General features: G+C 39.0%; 1 protein-coding gene, 1 long non-coding RNA gene and 1 pseudogene across 2 annotated transcripts; 2 read left to right on the top strand and 1 right to left on the bottom strand.

Moving 5' to 3' along the window:
* Positions 1-18,825, bottom strand: part of LOC103933635 — a 36,069-nt pseudogene that overhangs the window by 14,032 nt on the left and 3,212 nt on the right.
* On the top strand, positions 521-2,952 carry LOC125471877. The gene is made up of 4 exons (XR_007253988.1): positions 521-1,914; positions 2,012-2,120; positions 2,577-2,643; positions 2,725-2,952. It is a non-coding gene; the product is annotated as an uncharacterized LOC125471877 (long non-coding RNA).
* On the top strand, positions 7,051-13,509 carry LOC103946199 (disease resistance protein RPV1-like). Its single transcript, XM_048572798.1, has 4 exons — positions 7,051-7,688; positions 8,331-9,435; positions 9,778-10,089; positions 10,189-13,509. The coding sequence occupies exons 1-4, from the start codon at positions 7,210-7,212 to the stop codon at positions 12,334-12,336; spliced, it is 4,044 nt and encodes a 1,347-aa protein (XP_048428755.1). The 5' UTR covers positions 7,051-7,209; the 3' UTR covers positions 12,337-13,509.

Genomic DNA, 18,825 nt, shown 5'->3' with positions numbered 1-18,825 from the left:
AGCCACCATACCCAACCTCTCCACCATGCATTTCGGCCACGAGATGGATCGATTAGATTAGATATTCTCAATCTGTCACCGCAGCCACCAACCCTAACCCTTCAGCATCCTCCCCCAATCGATCGATGTGATATTCTCAAATTTCAAACTTCACACATTGTTTGATGGCTGTGAAGGGACGGATCGATCACATACCGACCGATTAGATATCCCAATTTTCAAACTTTAAACTTCACACGTATTGACGAGAGTACGGGAATTTGAAAAGAGAGAAGGGAACGGAAAGAAAGCTTTGCCGCCGTGAGGAGCAGCATCGACGGCGATGGGGTGGTGTCATTGGTGTGGTTGCAGTGGTCGGCGGCGATAGGTTGTGTGGTTGCAGTGGTCATCGGCAATGGGATTCTGTAGTCGCAGTGGATAGCTATCGAATGGGTTTTTATTTTCACACGTGCTGGTCATTAGGCACTATTCTATAACAGTAAAATGGCGAAAATGTCCTTGCAATGCTACTCTGACTGCCTTTTGTTTTGGCTTCTCTATAGTGAATTCTCAGTTTTGCCCATGCTGGCCACGCGTCCATCTGCTTCCATACGATGTCGACGCGTTGGTCTTCTGGAGCCTTCCATCCTTTTCGATCCATGTCTCATAAACGCTTTTCTTCCTCTCAATCCTCACGTTTTCTGGCTCACTGATCTTGGGTTCTCTCTCTCTCTCTCTCTCTCTCTCTCTCTCTCTCTCTCTCTCTCTCTCTCTCTCTCACTTGCTTGCTAAGAAAGACGAACCAGTCAAAATTTGTGCAGATATTTTTCTGAAAAAATAGATATGATATGCTGTTCTTCCTTCCTTCCTCCTCCCCATCCGTTGGACAACATCTCCTCCATTTCGACCTCTCCCTTGGAAACCCATCGGAGACCTCTTCAAGTTTCTTTGTCATAATCTTTGGAGAAAGAAATTTGATTTTCTTTTTATTTTTTAAGTTTTTGGTTTGTGGGTTTTTAATTTTTTATTTTTTGTGCAGGTAAAGAGGTTTCTTTGTCAGAACCTCTGGAGAAAGAAATTTGATTTTGTTTTTAATTTTTTTATTTTAAGTTTTTGGTTTGTGAGTTTTTAATTTTTTGGAGAACCTTGCATTTTGTGAGGTTTTTTTTTTCAGATTTTTATCTTGGTTTAAAAAAAAAAAAATTCTTCCGTTATATTTAAAAATATTTAAGCTTGGTTTGATTACGATTGTGCCTAAACAAACCTTTGGTTGCTTAACTTGGGACAAAATAATGTGTCGATTAACAACTTCCGCTCCGCAAGCCAGCAGTCGCTCTTGCATGCTTAATCTTACAAATTTGACAATATTATCTTTTGAGAGAGTCCATTAGTTGCTCTGCTGCTGCTTTCCTTTACGAATCTGTCCATTTTCTATTTTTGTGGTTAAATTTTTGTATAATGTTATTGTGTGAGATTATGGTTATCTTATCATTTGTTTAGGTTATGATTTTTAGGCTCATCATTTCTGTGTTTCAGCTACGAACATTTCTGATATTGACTAAGGTATTAATCTCTTTGTCTCAAAATTTTGAAATCCTATTAGTTTAGCGAACTTTATATATTATTGGGCAATATGGTTATGCTTTCGTTGTGTCTGAGAGACAGAGCACTGATCCAGTTTGTGATCAATTGCATTTAGGGGTTTTGATTTGGTCATGATGTTGCAGATTGAGACAAGTTTTGGGAAAGAAAACACATTTAATTAAGTTTGGAGTTGATTTTGTTTGAGTTTAGAGGGGAAGTTCTCTAGCCGATTTGGGGTGGGTAATTTTGTGTTTACAACTATGAATTCTGTGCAAATTTCATTTTTTTGATTTTGGGGATTTTATTTCCAGGCTAGAATGCCGTCGTTTTCTAAAGCCCTCTGTACTCAAGGTAAGAAATTTAAACTTTTGGTGGATTTGGAGTTTTGATTAAGTTTGATCACATTGTTTCAGTATAATAATTTACATTGATTAAATTGGAGTTGCAGCGAAGTTCCATTGCGTTCTCGGATGAGTTGGTTTGTTCTAAGATTCGGATAAAAAATTATTCCCATTTGGGTATATATACATTCAACTCCAAACATTATATAACCGAAGGTATGCAAGAATCAATGTTGATTTAAATAGACAGCATTATGTATGTATTAAAAAATATTTGACACCACAGTAAACCTATTTAACTATTGACTTATCAGTTTTGATCATTTTTCTCCCCTCAAACAAAATGCAAATTTAACCGTGCAAGGTTAGGAATATGCACCTCTCTCCTTGGCGTTTTCGGTGACGTGTTTTAATAGAATTATAGACTTGAGTAATTAGATATTTCAGTGCAGTTATTTTTTAAACAATTTATGATGCTATTTGTAAAAATTGGTCAGGTATTTCTCTAACAACTATAATATCATTTAATTCCAATTCATAATTACTTATTTTTTTAATCTGTTAGTAAATTTGTGTACTTTATGTCCAAATACATATATAGTAATGTATACATATAATTTATTAAGTTTTTTAATGTTGCTGATCATTTTGAGTTGTTCATTTTGTGTGTAGAGAGTGAAAACTGCACTGTTCACAAAGGCAAAACAAGGGATAGCTTCTACATATGGGAATAAGAGTGGTTAGTTTGATCGTAATTGCTTTTTTGATTTGGCTAAATCAAAGTTAGGCTTGGGTCTCATTCAGTTGTTTGCTTGCACAGGTTGAAGTCGCTAGCTTTATAATGCTGGTGACCGAAATAAAACCCGAGTTCATGTTAAAATGATATCATAATTTTCATTATGGTGAGAATTGAGAACTTAGACCCATTTTTTATCTTTCCAATTTTTTAATTTTAGAAATTGAATTACTTTTCTTTACCTTTTTTGTGATCATGCACTGAGAATTTGTTAATTGTATTAATATTATGAGGTAGGTTTATACTTTCTAAGATCCATTTCTCATGTTTAGAGGTTGCTTGATTCAATTAGATGTGATATAAGTTGATGTGTTTATACCTGTAAAACACAATTCACACAATTTCTAACCCCGCAGTAGCGCAGGCCAAACTTTCTAATTAAACCTAAAATTTAAATTTTAAATTCCTTCCAATTTGCTCCGACTCTTGGGTAAAACCACTGTTCTAAAAATCTCCGCCTAGCGCCGTCTATGCGCTAGATAGCTGGTCACCGCCTCGATTAATGCTTAGGCGTTTGAAAATTAAGAAAGGGCCCATAGACCTACTGAGGCACCCAACCAGACCCACCTAGGCATCAACTCACTTAGGCAGAAAATAGATAACTTTCATTTTGCCTTTTATTTTTTTTTTCAATAAATTGTAAGAGACTTGTCGAATACTTAAATTTTTGTTCCCCATGTTTACATTATGTTCCAATTGTCACATCCCCGCCCGGGGTGGATCACTTCCCGAGCCCGCTTCACCACCGTAGCACGATATTGTCCGCTTTGGGCTTACCATTCCCTCACAGTTTTGTTTTTGGGAACTCACGAGCAACTTCCCAGTGGGTCACCCATCATGGGATTGCTCTGGCCTCCTTCTCACTTAACTTTGGAGTTCCTACGGAACCCGAAGCCAGTGAGCTCCTAAAAGGCCTCGTGCTAGGTAGGGATGAGAATATACATATAAGGATCACTCTCCTAGGCGATGTGGGATGTTACAATCCACCCCCCTTAAGGGCCGGATGTCCTCGTCGGCACACACGCGGCCAGGGTTAGGCTCTGATACCAATGTCACATCCCCACCCGGGGCGGATCACTTCTCGGGCCCGCTCCACCACCGTAGCACGATATTGTCTGCTTTGGGCTTACCATTCCTTCACGGTTTTGTTTTTGGGAACTCACGAGCAACTTCTCAGTGGGTCATCCATCATGGGATTGCGCTGGCCTCCTTCTCGCTTAACTTCAGAGTTCCTACAGAACTCGAAGCCAGTGAGCTCCCAAAAGGCCTCGTGCTAAGTAGGGATGAGAATATACATATAAGGATCACTCCTCTGGACGATGTGGGATGTTACACCAATACTTCATAATATACGTGTCATTTTATTTTGTAGTTTATGATGAAATTATATATATTTTAAGTATAAACATACACTTATTTACATGAAATATAATGGATTTAGTTAAATCCGCCTAGTCCGCCTATGCGCTAGGCCCTAGCTCGCCACCCGATTAGCGCCTAACATCCTTTAGAACCTTGGTAAAACTGATTTTTGACCGACAAATTTAACACAAGAAACCGGGTTGGGTTAAAAATTATGACCCACTCTGCGTGTGGACGCGCTGAGAAAGAGAGAAATCTGTACACTTTAACGCGCTAAAAGGAAGCAACGCACCAAAAAGCAAGGGAAAAAGGGATTTGTTGAGAGGACTGGGGCCCAGCCTGATGGAGTTGTTGGCCACCATGTGCAATCCCACTTGCTAGATTAGTGGACTTTATTTAGCCAAAGCAACCTTTTATTTCCTGGGAACTTCCAAGCGCCACCAGCCCTCTTCCCGGCGGCCGAAGATGCATCTCATTTTTCTAGTGAGAACCGATGAAGAGGGTCATTGCCCAGCAATCTTAGGTTTGTTAAGAGCAGTTCCACCCTAAATACTTTACTCTAGCACTCAGAGTATTTATCCACTCAAGTGAACAGTAATAGACCTCAATGAATAGTAATAGGCCAAAGCATCTCTACCCTTAAAACAAAAAATAGGCTGGTCAATTTTATTAAAATATTATTATTTTTTATTATCAAATAATAAAAATTAATTATTTTATTTTTAATTTTTGACTTAATTTTTTTAGGGGGAAAAAACGTAGACCGTTGATCTGTGATCGAACGGTCCAGTTTAAAAGTGAAATTCAAATTTTTTTTACCGTTGGAAATCCAACGACAGAAATTGGGCCACGTCGCCCACCTGGGGGAGATGTTAGTGCACCTACGCCATTAGGCCCCGCCACAATTTTGTTGTTTGCTACTCATGCGCCACGTGCCACGTGCCACTCGCAACAACACAAATGGCCCATCCCAAGGTCTGTCAAAAATGGGCTGGTTTGGAGACCAGCTTGGGCTGGATGTCAAGCAAACACACGGGCTGGAGTGAATTGACAGGGTGCTAGCCTGGTTTTTTGACTGGGTGATGGGCTATTCCACCTCCGGTGGAACTGGTCTAAGGGGCTACACGAGACTGACATTAGGCTGTCGATCTTGTGCTTCTTGATGGCTTCTTCTTCTTCATCTGTTCCTGATTGGAAATATGAAGTCTTCTTGAATTTTCGAGGCGAAGACACTCGCAAAACCTTCATCGGCCATCTCCACAAAGCTCTGGTTCAGAACTCAATCAACACCTTGTATATCAGGTTTGCTTACAAAAGACTAATCATTGTATTCTCCTTGGCCTTTTAGGACACATTATATGTGTGAACTACATGTTTCTTTTGTTTCTTAAGGAAACAGAACTTTTTTGGAAACCATCTCTTTCTAATCAAAGACTTTCAGTTTCTTCCCACTCATTGTACAATGTGTTTATATGCCAGCTTTGTGTTGAATTTATTCAATTTAAATGTGTTTTATTCATTCGATTACGCCTGAAACAGTTGGTTCCCACATAAACATGCGTGCGTAATTTCTAGTGATAGCCTAATAATATACGTCAGATTTAACAATATGCTCGCACGCGCATTTCATTGTATTAGGATTTGTTTTATTTATTTTTGAATGTCAAGTAAAAGAGTTAACAAAGGTATTTTTCAACCAAATCATAAGACATGTCACAAATATTTAGCAAAAAGACACAAAAAAGGGAGTCATCAGACCTGTGACTGATTCACCAATGGGGACTCCCATGACGCTACTACAACCCATTGATTGGTTTATATAATTGAGTAATTTATCTCCACACCCACAGAATGTGGACCACATTTGTTTTAAGGTGTAACTGGAATATAAAGTTTATACAAAAACTAATGAGTGAAGAGTTATCATTATTGGGTTTAAATAATTTTTTTTTGATCAAGTCTTCTCAAAAAAGATTGATCTGATTTAAAAGTTGTTCATCTATATTTGTGATATTCCATTCCAAAATTTATTATTTAATTTTTGTATTTTGAATTTCTATGTGTGTTTGATTTTTATTTATTTATCTTTGAGCCGTGAGAAAAGTGGTTTGATGGGTGTTTTGGTCATTTTACATTTCACTTCGATGTTTGGAGGTGGGTTTAGAGGCAAGATAGAGAAATAATTGCGATCCCATAGCGCAATGGAATGCTCTAACTTAATATCTTCTTTATATTTCTTTTCTATATTTTGAGCATTTTGACTATATGGCATGTTAGTTGTGACTTAGAAACTTTCTAAACTTTTCAGAGTATTTTGATAAATATGTTGCTTGTGATGAGAAACTCTCTAAATTTTTTTTTTTTTTGTGTGCATGCGTGAAAAGCATGGGGTAATAGTGCTTAACAATCATCCCATTATCATATTAAAATTAAAAGAGGAAATTTACGAACAAAGGGGACATAAAAGCAAAACTTGTTGAGGAAATAACACAACAAGTAAGACCGCAGGGGAACCTAAAAGCCACCCATGGACAAAGTAAAATAAATAGTAAAAAAAAATCATCTAAAACAACAATTGGTAGAAGCTGAAAGATTATGACATAAGTAGAAGCTGCACGCATAAAGGAGTTTTGGATCACCAATAATATGCATCATGATCAATTCAAATGAATTAACAAAAATACCCTTAATTTAACCAAGATTTTTCACAGAATAACCAAAATGATTGATGGTAAACAACTTCAACCATCACTTCTATCGATTTAAATTTAGAAAACCTTAGAGACTATTTTAAATAAAAATTAAAAGGATTAGTAAAATATGGACGCGCTGAGAAAGACAGAAAGTTGCGCTCTTTGACGCGCTAAAAGGAAGGCAACGCGCCAAGAAGCAAGGGAAAAGGAACATGCTGAAGGGACTGGGGCCCAGCCCGATGGGGTTACCGGCCAACATGTGCCGTCCCACTTGCTTAGTGGACTTTATTTGCCCAAAGTGACCCTTTCTTTCCTGGCAACTTCCAAGCGCCCCCCTGGAGATGCATCTCATTTTTCTAGTGAGAACCAATGAAGGGGGTCGTTGACCAGCAATCTTGAGTTTGTTAAGGGGCTACTTGAGAATCACATTAGGCTGTCGATCTTGTGCTTGTTGATGGCTTCTTCTTCTTCATCTGTTCCTGATTGCAAATACGATGTCTTCTTGAATTTTCGAGGCGAAGACACTCGCAAGACCTTCATCGGCCATCTCCACAAAGCTCTGGTTCGGAACTCAATCAACACCTTCATTGACGCTGAAGAGCTCAGAAAGGGCAACGGCCTTTCGCAGCTACTGACGGCTATAAGCGACTCGAGGCTTTCGGTTGTAGTTTTTTCTCCAAACTACGCTTCTTCCACATGGTGCTTGAAAGAACTCGTCCAAATCCTGCAGTGCATGGATCAGAAGAAGCAGATTGTGATTCCCATCTTCTACGAAGTAGACCCAGCTGATGTTCGTAAAATCAAGGGAAGTTTTGAGGAAGCATTTTCTAAACATGAACATGATCCTAACGCCGACATGGAAGAAGTGCAGCGGTGGAGGTCCGCTTTACAAAGAGCCCCCGATTTATGTGGCTGGGATTCACAAAATTACCAGTAACTCATTCCCTCATAATCTTATTCACTTAGTAGTTTAGAAGTTTAGCTAATTTCCTGTTTTGGTCGTTTTAGTTTTGAAGAAAATTCTTATTTCGTTTATAGTCACTAATTTCCTGTGATTATCATTAATGTTAATACAACTAGAACCAAGACTTCCTTCCCAACCCTCTACAAAATTGAATACTCACCAACTCTCTGCAAAACTTTCCACCACCACACCTAGATATTTTCCATGAGAAGGGAAGAGGAAACTAATATAAAAAATTAGGGGCCTTTGATATTGATCTTGCGGTGAAGAATTCACTTGTTTTTATTTACTTTTTCACATGGGACGATGTCGTTTGTACAAAATCTCTTAATTTTCTCCCTCTTTCATGATGAGGAAAGAGCAGGTGTGAGAAACAGAGAGGAGACATATATGGCCGCTATTAAAAGGTCTATAAAACATCTGGAGAGGATATAGGTGACTAGTTCTCTTATACGTTGATTGAACTTAGAAGAGTGCATTGAGTAAATGAAAGAAGAATAAACTCCTGAGAATTGTTGGGTCGTTACTTTGTGTTTTCAATGACAGTGTGATGAGTGTTATCTAACTAGCAATCGCAGGACTTGACAAAATTGTTTTTTCAAATTTCGCAGGGATGATGCCAAGCTTGTTGAGTTGATTGCAGATGATATTTTTAAGAAAGTGATCAACATCCCATCAAGTGAAAAGAATGGCTTGGTTGGAATGGATTCCCGCTTAAAGAAAATGGATTCACTATTATGTCCCGAGGTCGATAACGTTGGCTTTGTTGGAATATGGGGTATGGGCGGTATAGGCAAAACCACCATCGCTAGAGCTGTGTATGATAAAATCAATCATCACTTCGAAGGTCGTTGCTTTCTTGAAAATGTGAAGCGACGTTTTCCCTCAACTGATGCAGGTGAAGCGCCACTAGATATGCAGGCAGAAATTCTATCTAGTATCACAGATATGAAGGTGGGGAGTTCAGAGATTTTGAGAAATGGTTTTCAGAAGATGATGGAAAGAGTTGGTAAGAAAAAAGTTTTACTTGTTCTGGATAATGTGGAGAGTTCATCCCAAATTGAAGCCTTAATTGGAAAGCAACCTTCATTTGGTGGCGGAAGTCGAATCATTATAACAACTAGAGATAAACAGTCACTAAGTAGACTTGGTGATCAGATATATGAGCCCGAGTTGTTAAATGACGATGATGCTCTCAAGCTGTTTAGGCAGTATGCTTTGAGTACAAAGCAACCCACAGAAGAATACATTGATCTGTCAGGCCATTTCATAAAATATGCTCAAGGTTTGCCTTTAGCACTCAAAGTCTTGGGAGCATTTCTCGATGACAAAAGTGTACTTGTGTGGAAAGATGAGTTAAAGAAAATAGCGAGAAACCCGCACCCGGGAATCCAAAAAGTCCTTAGAACAAGCTATGATGGACTAGATGATTTGCAGAAGGCAATATTTCTAGATATTGCATGTTTCTTTAAACAAATGAAGAAAGACTTGGCAACAAGGATTATGGAGGGTTGTGACTTCCATCCCCATACCGGATTAGACGTTCTAGTTGGTAGAGCTCTTGTCACTATCTCATCTGATGGTGTACTCGAGATGCATGATTTAATAGAGGAAATGGGTCACCAAATCGTACGCCAGGAATATATAAAGGAGCCTGGAAGGCGCAGCAGATTGTGGAGCTGTGAAGATGTTCATTATGTGCTAAATAAAAAAAATGTGAGAAATACTCTCCCGTCCACTCCATTAATGTAATTGCATTGAATCTTTTCTCTCCCAGTAATATTAGTAAATTTTAAAATAATAATAATAATAATAATACTTTTGGTATTGTTCACTTTTAACAAAAAATCACATTTTTACATTTTTCTAGTACTATTCACTGCACCTTTATTTGTCATTTTTCATTAAAATAAAGTTTTTTTGAATTTTTTGTTAGTTTTCCTTAATAATAAAAGTAAAGCTTCAACTTTGACCAAAATGCAATTCATGAGAACCATGTGCATTGGGCGTTTTAAGCTTAAGTTTGTACGCATTCAAAGTGCAATTTTGATAATCCAGGCTATGGAAGCAGTTGAAAGCATAATTGTGCAATGGCCACACTCAAACAATGTGGTGGAATTAGATATCGCCCTTGCTCAAATGCCAAAACTAAGACTACTCAGAGTCCATACCCACTGTTTACTACCAGAGGGCGAGCCGGCCGATGATCACTGGCAATACGAGAATCTAAAGTTTCTCTCTGAAAAACTAAGTTATCTGTTTTGGAACAAATGTCCCCTAAAGTCTTTATCGTCCAATTTTAACCCAGAGAATCTTGTTGAAATTGACATGCAATGTAGTTGGGTTGAACACCTCTGGAAAGGAACTGAGGTACGTTCATCATTTGCCTATATACTGCTTTTAAATGGTTTAGTTTTTAAATGCCTTATTATGTATGTAACACATATTTTCCTTGATGTATATTGACAGCGTCTTGGAAAGTTGAAAATTATCAATTTAAAAGGCTCTTATCGTCTTAAGGAAACGCCGGACTTCACTAAGGCAAAGAATCTTGAGAAGCTAATTCTTGGTGGATGCACAAGTTTATATGAGGTTCACCCATCCATTTCTGCCCTTGAAAAACTTGTCCTCTTGGATCTAAGTTGGTGCGGCGAACTCAAGTCCTTTTCAAGGAGCATTTGTATGAAATCTCTTGAAACCTTTGATCTCTCTTTTTGCTCAAAACTTGAGAAGTTTCCAGAGATTTCCAAAGTTATGGAGAAGCTTTCAAAGCTTTATTTGCAAGGGACTGCAATGAAAGAAGTGCCTCGATCGATTAACAACCTTACAGGGCTTGTTACTTTGAATCTTAAATATTGCAGAGAACTTGAGATTCTTCCAAGCAGCATTGTTCAACTCAAGTCCCTGCAACTTCTTAATCTTTCTGGTTGTCCAAAGCTCAAGGCCTTTCCAGAAAATGTCGGAAATATGGAAAGATTAAGAGAGCTTCGCTTGGATGAGACATCTGTTGAAGGCCTTGCCCCATCAATTTCATCTCTTCAAAACCTTGAGATTTTGAGTCTAAGGCAATGCAAGAAACTTCATAGTCTTCCAAGGAACATTCATATGAGATCTCTTCGAACCCTTAATTTTTCCAGCTGCTTCAATCTGTATAATTTTTCAGAAATTCCTGAAGTTATGAACCTATTAGAGCTTAATTTAGATGAGACTGATATTTCAGAACTGCCCTTGTCCATCAAAAATTTTACGGGACTCGTTACCCTGAGCCTGAAGGATTGCAGAAGATTAGAGATTCTTCCAGGCAGCATTCATATGAGATCTCTTCAAGCCCTGAATGTTTCTGGCTGCTCAAATCTGAGGAATTTACCCGAGTTTCTAAAAGTTACGGAGAACCTAACAGAGCTTCATTTAGATTGGACTTTAGTTGCAGAAGTTTTTCTCGGCCAAGAAAATTTTAAGTTTTCAGGGATTGCAATTGAAGAATTGCCATCCATAATTTATAGTCTTACGGGACTTGCTACCTTGACGCTACGGTATAGCAAAGACTTTGAGAGTCTTACAAGCAGCATTTGTCAGCTCAAGTCCCTAAATTATCTCTCTCTTTCCGGTTGTACAAAGTTTAAGGTGTTTCCAGACATATTAGAAAATATGGAAAGATTAGCCAGCCTTGATTTGGATAACACATATATCAGAGAGCTTCCTGCATCAATTGAACGGCTTCAGGGACTAGTGTCGTTAAATCTGAAAAACTGCAAAAGCCTGGTCTATCTTCCGAACAGTATCTGCAATTTGTTAAGTCTCGAATGGCTCACTCTCAATGGGTGCTCAAAACTTTCGAAGTTGCCTGAAGATTTATGGTATTTGAAGCGCCTTGACATAAAGGGAACTGGTATACATGGTTACTGCCCAGAACAGCAATTCATCAATTTGGGGGGTTTGGCTCAGTTTCGAAGCACTGCACCTAAGATTAATGCCATGGTCCCAAACATTGAGCAAAATGAGGCGGTGGCTGATGTTGAATCCCGCCTTCCCTGGATGTGGCGCCATGTGGAAGAGAGGCAGGATCTATGCGGAAGTCAAGCTATGTGGAAGAGATATGTGGAAGGGAAGGGGCGCTATGTGGAAGAGAGGCAGCAGGATATTGTGGAATCAAGCTATGTGGAAAAGATGCGGCGTTATGCGGAAGAAGCGGCAGCGGAAAGGCGCTCTGCGAAAGAGATGCGGTGGCGCTCTGCGACAGCGGCGGCAGTGGAAGAGATGCAGCGCTGCTATGCGAAAGAAGCGGAAGAGATACTGCGGCGTTATGCGGAAGAAGCGGAAGAGATGCGGCGCTGCTATGCGAAAGAAGCGGAAGAGATGCGGCGCTGCTATGCGAAAGAAGCGGAAGAGATGCGGCGGCGCTATGCGGAAGAAGCGGAAGAGATGCGGCGGCGCTTTGCGATAACGAAAGAGATGCGGCGGCGCTTTGCGAAAGAAGCGAAAGAGATGCGGCGGCGCTTTGCGAAAGAAGCGGAAGAGATGCGGTGGCGCTTTGCGGAAGAAGCGGAAGAGATACGGCTGCGCTCTGCGAAAGAAGCGAAAAAGATGTGGTGGCACTCTGTGGAAGAAGCGGAATAAGCGGTAGAGTGGCACTCTGTGGAAGAATCGGAAGAAGCGGTAGAGATGTGGCGGCGCTCTGCGAAAGAAGTGGAAGAGATGCGGCGGCTCTTTGCTAAAGAAGCAGAAGAGATGCGGCGGCTCTTTGTGAAAGAAGCGGAAGAGATGCGGCGACTCTGTGCAGAAGAAGCGGCATAGATGCGGCGCATCTATGTAGAGAAGCGGCAGCAGCGACATTTGGAAGAGAAGTGGCAGCGACTTTGACCTTTGGAAGAGATCAAACGTTGACGTTTAGGGCTGGGTTTTACCCTAAAATGCCTGGGTACCTGTTTCTAAGGGGTAATCATATTTAAACTCATTTGTTTTCATTTCACCCACCGATGTGGGACTGCCAACAAATTTTTCATCACATTTTGACTGATCCTGAGGAGTCAAGCTATTTGGAAGAGATGATGCAGCGACGTTGACGTTTGGAAGAGGAGGCAGCAATGTCTGGAGTTCCTTGAGGTAGAGGGAACTGTAGCATCTCTCTCTTTAAAAACGATAATTTCTCAGCACTTAAGGGTATTTGGATCAGTGTCAGAGCACTGCACCTTTGAGTGATATGGTGGACTTAAGCTACGGGGAAAAGGAGGCGGTGGCTTTTAAGGCAATTTTGAGTGATCTCAAGCAGTCGAGACATGAGGAAGAGAAGGAGGAGAAGGCGGTGGCAGCCTCAAGGAGAGGTGGGGGGATATGGGGTTGTATCTGTGGGTCACGGGGTGATGGGGATTGAGGTATTTAGCGCATCATCACTGATATAGTAGCAAGACTAAGGGACCTGCGAGAGGGAAGAAATGGTGATTTTGTGTGGTAAGAGTTTGCGACTCCTTCGTGTTTTGAGTTGGTTTCTGCTTCTGAGAGCTCTTTTATTTAGTTTTTGGCTTTTTGGGGTATTTCTTGCTTCACCTGCGGTTGGTACGTGGTAAGTATTTACTTATCCGTATGTGTTGTAAAGTTGCTTTTTCTTTCTCTTCGATCAGGTAATGTATTGTTAGTGATTAAGCCTTGAATTGGAAATGGATGGCTGAGATTAAACTAGCTCATAAGCTATGATTGTGCCGACTGTCATAGTAGCTGACTTTGTTTTAGATATACTCGTGCAAGACACATGAGTATGAGAAGCATGTGATGCATGTGAAATTTGTGACGATTTCTTCTTGTATTCTCTCTCAGCTTGCGTCCTCTTGTTCCGGGTCATGGAGCTGCAATGGGCGGTGATCTGGGCAATTAGAAGGGACTAAGGGGTGTGATACCCAAAAAAAAGTTGTGATAATCAGCTCCTCGATGTTTCTAGTAAATTTTAGGAACGACGTTGATTAATTTTCAACTTCAAAGACTAAGGTGATGAACGTCACTTTCAAGGATCATTTATGATAAAAATCCAAACTATCTCAAACATGCATTTTTCACATAATTCATTACTACGTAGTATTGAGGCAAAATTGCAAAAAATTGCTTAAAAAAAAAACAAATAATAATAGACCAATAGAAGGTGATCCTCCTAACATTCTTTTCACTGAAGAATTTCAAAACAAAAATCAATTTAATTTATTATTCAAATTTGCTACATGTAAATTGTAATCGTTAAAATGGCTCGACAATGAATGCTTATAATTTGTTTGTTAACCAGAATTTGTAGCCGCCACAATCTAATCAACTCAAAGCTTTTCCCTTCCTTCTGCCATAAACTGTGTCAGTCAACAAATCCAATTGCTGTAGGAATCTACCATTAGTAAAAGCTCCCTGAAAGTTTTAGAGGAAAAAGGCACCGTGTAAGCAGAAACCTACGCAATTCGGAAAAGCCGAGAACTCAATAATCCTAGACCCAAAACTATACCTCTAAACTATAAGCCGAGAACCAGAGCAACCATGACGATAAGTATGCATGGCCTTGCAACAACACCAGCTGAGGTTGACCTGCAGGAATCACGAAGCTGAAGTCAGTATCGATACAGATAACCAAGTTCTTCGGTTTATATTACACCGGAACACATGAATGCTTTAAAACAATATGTAGTATTGATAGATTGAAACCTAGAAGCCACCACCGGTCCCAAATCCCTTGTAAATTTCATTTCTTTCTTTTTCTCATCAAGTTTTGTTATATGAACAAGCTTGCAGGAAAACAGGATACCTACTACGTAGCTGGTCCTATATAGATATACATGTATGAAGGGTTACCTTGTTACAAGCTCCTTTACTGACTCAGTGTCCAGTCCGAACCCAAACGGGAAAAGTGGATCAGTGTGAATCACCAACATTCATTGGGAGTTGATCGACATTTTTGAACCATGTTCTTGGAAGCTTTCCACTGAATCCATGATCCCCAAAAAGGACATCAGTAATGCCTTGGCCTTCAGAGCCCGGCAACCATGCTGCCACCAGAGCACCAATCGAGGAAACATATGGTTCTATTACAATAGGTCTGCCAGTGATTATGATAACAATGCACTTGACACTTTCACACACATTGCTAATGACACTTGGGCCAGGTTCCGCCATCGTTAGGTTTGGGCTGTCTCCTGCTGTCTCAGAATAAGGATGCTCGCCAACCACAACGATGGCATATGCAAAGTTGTTGGACTTTACAAAATTACCATCAGGATTCTCACTGTAGATAACTTCTGTGCTTGAGTCGACTGCTGATTTTATAGCACCAAGGATTGTAGTCCCTAATCATGAAAAGGAAGTTTTATGAAAAATACAGCCAAGATTAGATACATTTATGTACGAACATCCTATACGCACGGGAATATATTTCCATACATTCTAATAACTGTGAGGACGATTTTCTTGTTGCAACTAACCAGCACCTATGAAATCTTCTTATTAAGTGCTTAATGTTCTATTTTGTGAATATTCAATTCTATCATTTTATTGTAGAGCACAAAAGTAGTGCACATAGACAGAATATTAGTATTTAATACAACGATGAAAGCAAACTATACCGGTTGTATAATTGTTGCCACTGAATCCTTACCATGCAATTGTCCATCCACTACATTGGTAGCCCAGATTATCAGCATGACTGGATCTATAATTTTCTCGCTTTTCCCATTCTTCAAAAGCACGACGGATTTTCTGACAGCCTCCCTTGCCAAATCTTTATGATCCTGGTAATGTTAAATTAAAATACAAAAATGATTGATTCATGTCAATAAATCAATAAATACAAAGCTTACTAAGCAGTCTTTTGGCCATTGAATGTAACACCAATTTCGAAGGAATGTCCATTCTAATTTTATCGAACTATATACATCAATCAAATGACCAATAGGAGGGTTGCAAATCCTGATAATTGATTATCTCGGATAAACTGACCTGGCTTCCAAGCTCATTGACTAGGCTGAAATCAGCCAACGGGTTCTCAAAAAGACCCATGGTGAATTTGACAAGCAGAATCCTTCCCACAGCATCATCAATACGATCCATTGGGACAACGTTATTCTTGACCAGGTTAATGAGATCATTAATGAATTATTTATAGTTGATAGGGACCATGACCTTCAAAACAAAGAGAACCATTTTCAGAGTTTTATAATTTCGAACCAGAATAGAAAAAGAGTTTTATATAGTGTAAAAGAGATGATATTGTCTTCTTTCATTTCTGTAAGAGGTTTTTATATAAAATAAGCCACGAACCATGTCAATTCCAGCTAGAACTGAAGCTTGGACAGAGTATGTGTAGTTTGAATGTGGAGGCGAGGTAATCCTGTCAATACCCTCCCAGTCTGATATAACAAAACCCTGAATGTTCAACCAAAAACATCATGTGCTGTTAGCATGAAACAGTGCAGAACACAGACAAAGGTACAATACAGTCACCAAAATGAAGCACCTATTGTGAGACCGATAACAACCAGAACTCGAGATCAGTGATATTATTGAGTTATCAACTTATCACAAATACCTTAATTTCATATTGAATCTGAAATTTCAACTCATTAACACAGATGAAGCTTAAAGACGCTAAAAAGTGGGAACTGATGCAAAACAGGATAAATCATATAACTGGTGCGGTACTGATGTATGCTAGGCACTTCAATTGTATCAAGAGAAATGCACAAAAACTGCATCAGAAGTTTGTTTGAATGTATTATGATGGCTACAAAGACAATAATCTGTAATGGCTACAACAACATCTAAGCCTTATCCTACTAAGTGGGGTTTGCCTGTATGAAATAAAGATGACGTTAGAGGGGAAATACGAGAAAGTATGTAAATGCAGCGAACCCATCTATAGACACCAAAAGTGGTAACATGGGAAAGTGAAGAATCATGCTAATCACTAAGCAATGTCCAAGAAAACCTGACCGCATTAATGTGTAATGTGGAAGTAATTTGAATTTGATTAGATAATATTGGAGGTATTAAAACCCAACATGTAGGAAATACACAAGGTTGAGAAAGGCAATAAAAACAGATAAGGCTGACAGCATTTGAAGAATAAGAAGAGATTGAGGGAAAGAACAGTTATAAAGCAGTCAACTAGTCACGATTAAGAGCATATATTTTGAAAATCTGTAATTTAAGCTATGAGATGCCAAGGAAGAGAAAACCACACAAATAAAAGTACTGATAATTGCAATGTGCAAAGGTTTTGGTGCCAAAAACCTTTCTTTGAATTCATGGTAAGATTTAACACTGCGCATGCTAGTTTCGTGCTTACATCAAATCTCGGTACATGGATGAGACATGATTGCACTTTATATCTTTCTGTGCATGTGATTGTTAACTCCAGAAAAACTGCAACAAGCTTGGATATTAAATAAAAGTGAATAAAATGATACCTTAAATTTAAGGGTGCCCTTAGGAAGTCCGTAATTAGATCACGGTTTGCATGCATCTTTTTCCCATTCCAACTGAAGTAGGAAATCATCACGGTTGAGACACCCTTGATGATGGAGTCAGAATAGGCAGGCATGTGGATGCTAAGCAATTTCTGTTGGTCAATCACAGTGTCGTACTCATTAATGCCCTTGCTCGTGCCACCATCACCAACGAAGTGCTTTGCACAAGCTGCAACCTTTTTACTAAAATATAATAAATAAATAAATATATATCAGGAATCACTGAAAGCTTGAGTATTTTAACATTAGTTAAGGAAATAAAAGATAAAAAGAACCACTAAATTAATTTGATTTATTAATTGAATCCATAACTAGAAAAACACGACGCGTGTTATCCAAATTATATTTCAGCCAAATTATCTTCCCTAAACTCACAAAATCCAGTAAATTGAGATCATGGGCAATAGTTACAATACAAAGGATTGTATCTTTTAAATCAAAAGAAGGAAAAATGAAAATGGAATGAACAGAGAAAAATAAAAAAGGAAAGATAGAAGTATGCTTATTTTCATAAAATTCGTACTTTCCACTAACATATGGCGCTCCTTTCTGAGAATTTGCAGGGATATCTCCCTGTAAACCTGGAATAATCTCCGTCATTTCTTGCACAATTTTGTGATCTTCGCTGTAGCTTTCGTAACACCGGCCCCATCTTGGATCTCTACATACCTATATAGGATCTTCCAGGCAATGCACAGAAGTCATCAGATGGAGAAAATATGAACGCACTCAAAGGACATTGTTAAGCATGTAAAAGAAGAAAATGCTGAACGCATAAATCCTTTTGTAATGTATTATTTACCGCAATGCAAGGAGCAAATACATAAGGAATCCCTGTAGCTCGGGCTTCAAGAGCAGTTGCAGAACCAAATCTTCGTACCAGTTCAGGGTCCCTGTATACTGGAAATATTTAATAGAAAGAAGACACATTCAATGAACTATAAAACGAAAAACATCTAAAAGGATTTTGAAATGCATGGTTAGTTATTTTAATACTTGCTGAAGTATAATAGAGATTTACTTGCAAGGATTTGACCCTAATGGGACCTTGTTGTAGTTATAGAGTTACAGAGTGCTGCTTTTAAACGACGGTGACAGATCTCATCCTTTGTGTAAAAATAGAACAATGCCCTATCATGTTTTGAAATGAAGCAAATAGAATCTGAAACTTTAGCTCCAAGCCCAACATTATGTGGAAATATTGTAGCATTGTAGACATTATTGTGTCCATGAACAGCATCAATGCGATAGATCATAGGAATGCCCAAACGACTAGATAGAGCTCCCTTCTGAAATCCGTCAATCATGTTAACCCAGTCTTCAGCACTAGCTTCTGGAAGTGGTGCACTGCCACCACCGCTCAATACACTACCTGCACAAATCAGAACACATCCTCACTCCATTGTCATATCATCTGTGTGTTCAATATTTTTCTCTTTACCGAAAGTCTTACTCCCTCCAAGGCAAAAAAGAATGGGGCAAAAGGAGAACAATCTGAAGGCTTGTTAATTGAATAAAGAAGAACCAATCTCATAACAGGATATGTTCTTGCTACCTCCAGATTCAAAGTGATACTTCCTGTTTAGTTTGTACAAAGTTAGAAATGCAACTAAAAGAG

This window comes from the organism of the source record quoted next, unplaced genomic scaffold (genome assembly GCF_019419815.1).
Source record: "Pyrus x bretschneideri cultivar Hongxiangsu unplaced genomic scaffold, Pyrus_bretschneideri_v1 Contig62, whole genome shotgun sequence".
Classification (NCBI taxonomy): Eukaryota; Viridiplantae; Streptophyta; class Magnoliopsida; order Rosales; family Rosaceae; genus Pyrus; species Pyrus x bretschneideri.
The sequence above is the reverse complement of the archived record's forward strand: the minus strand, read 5'-3'. Positions and strand labels throughout refer to the sequence as shown.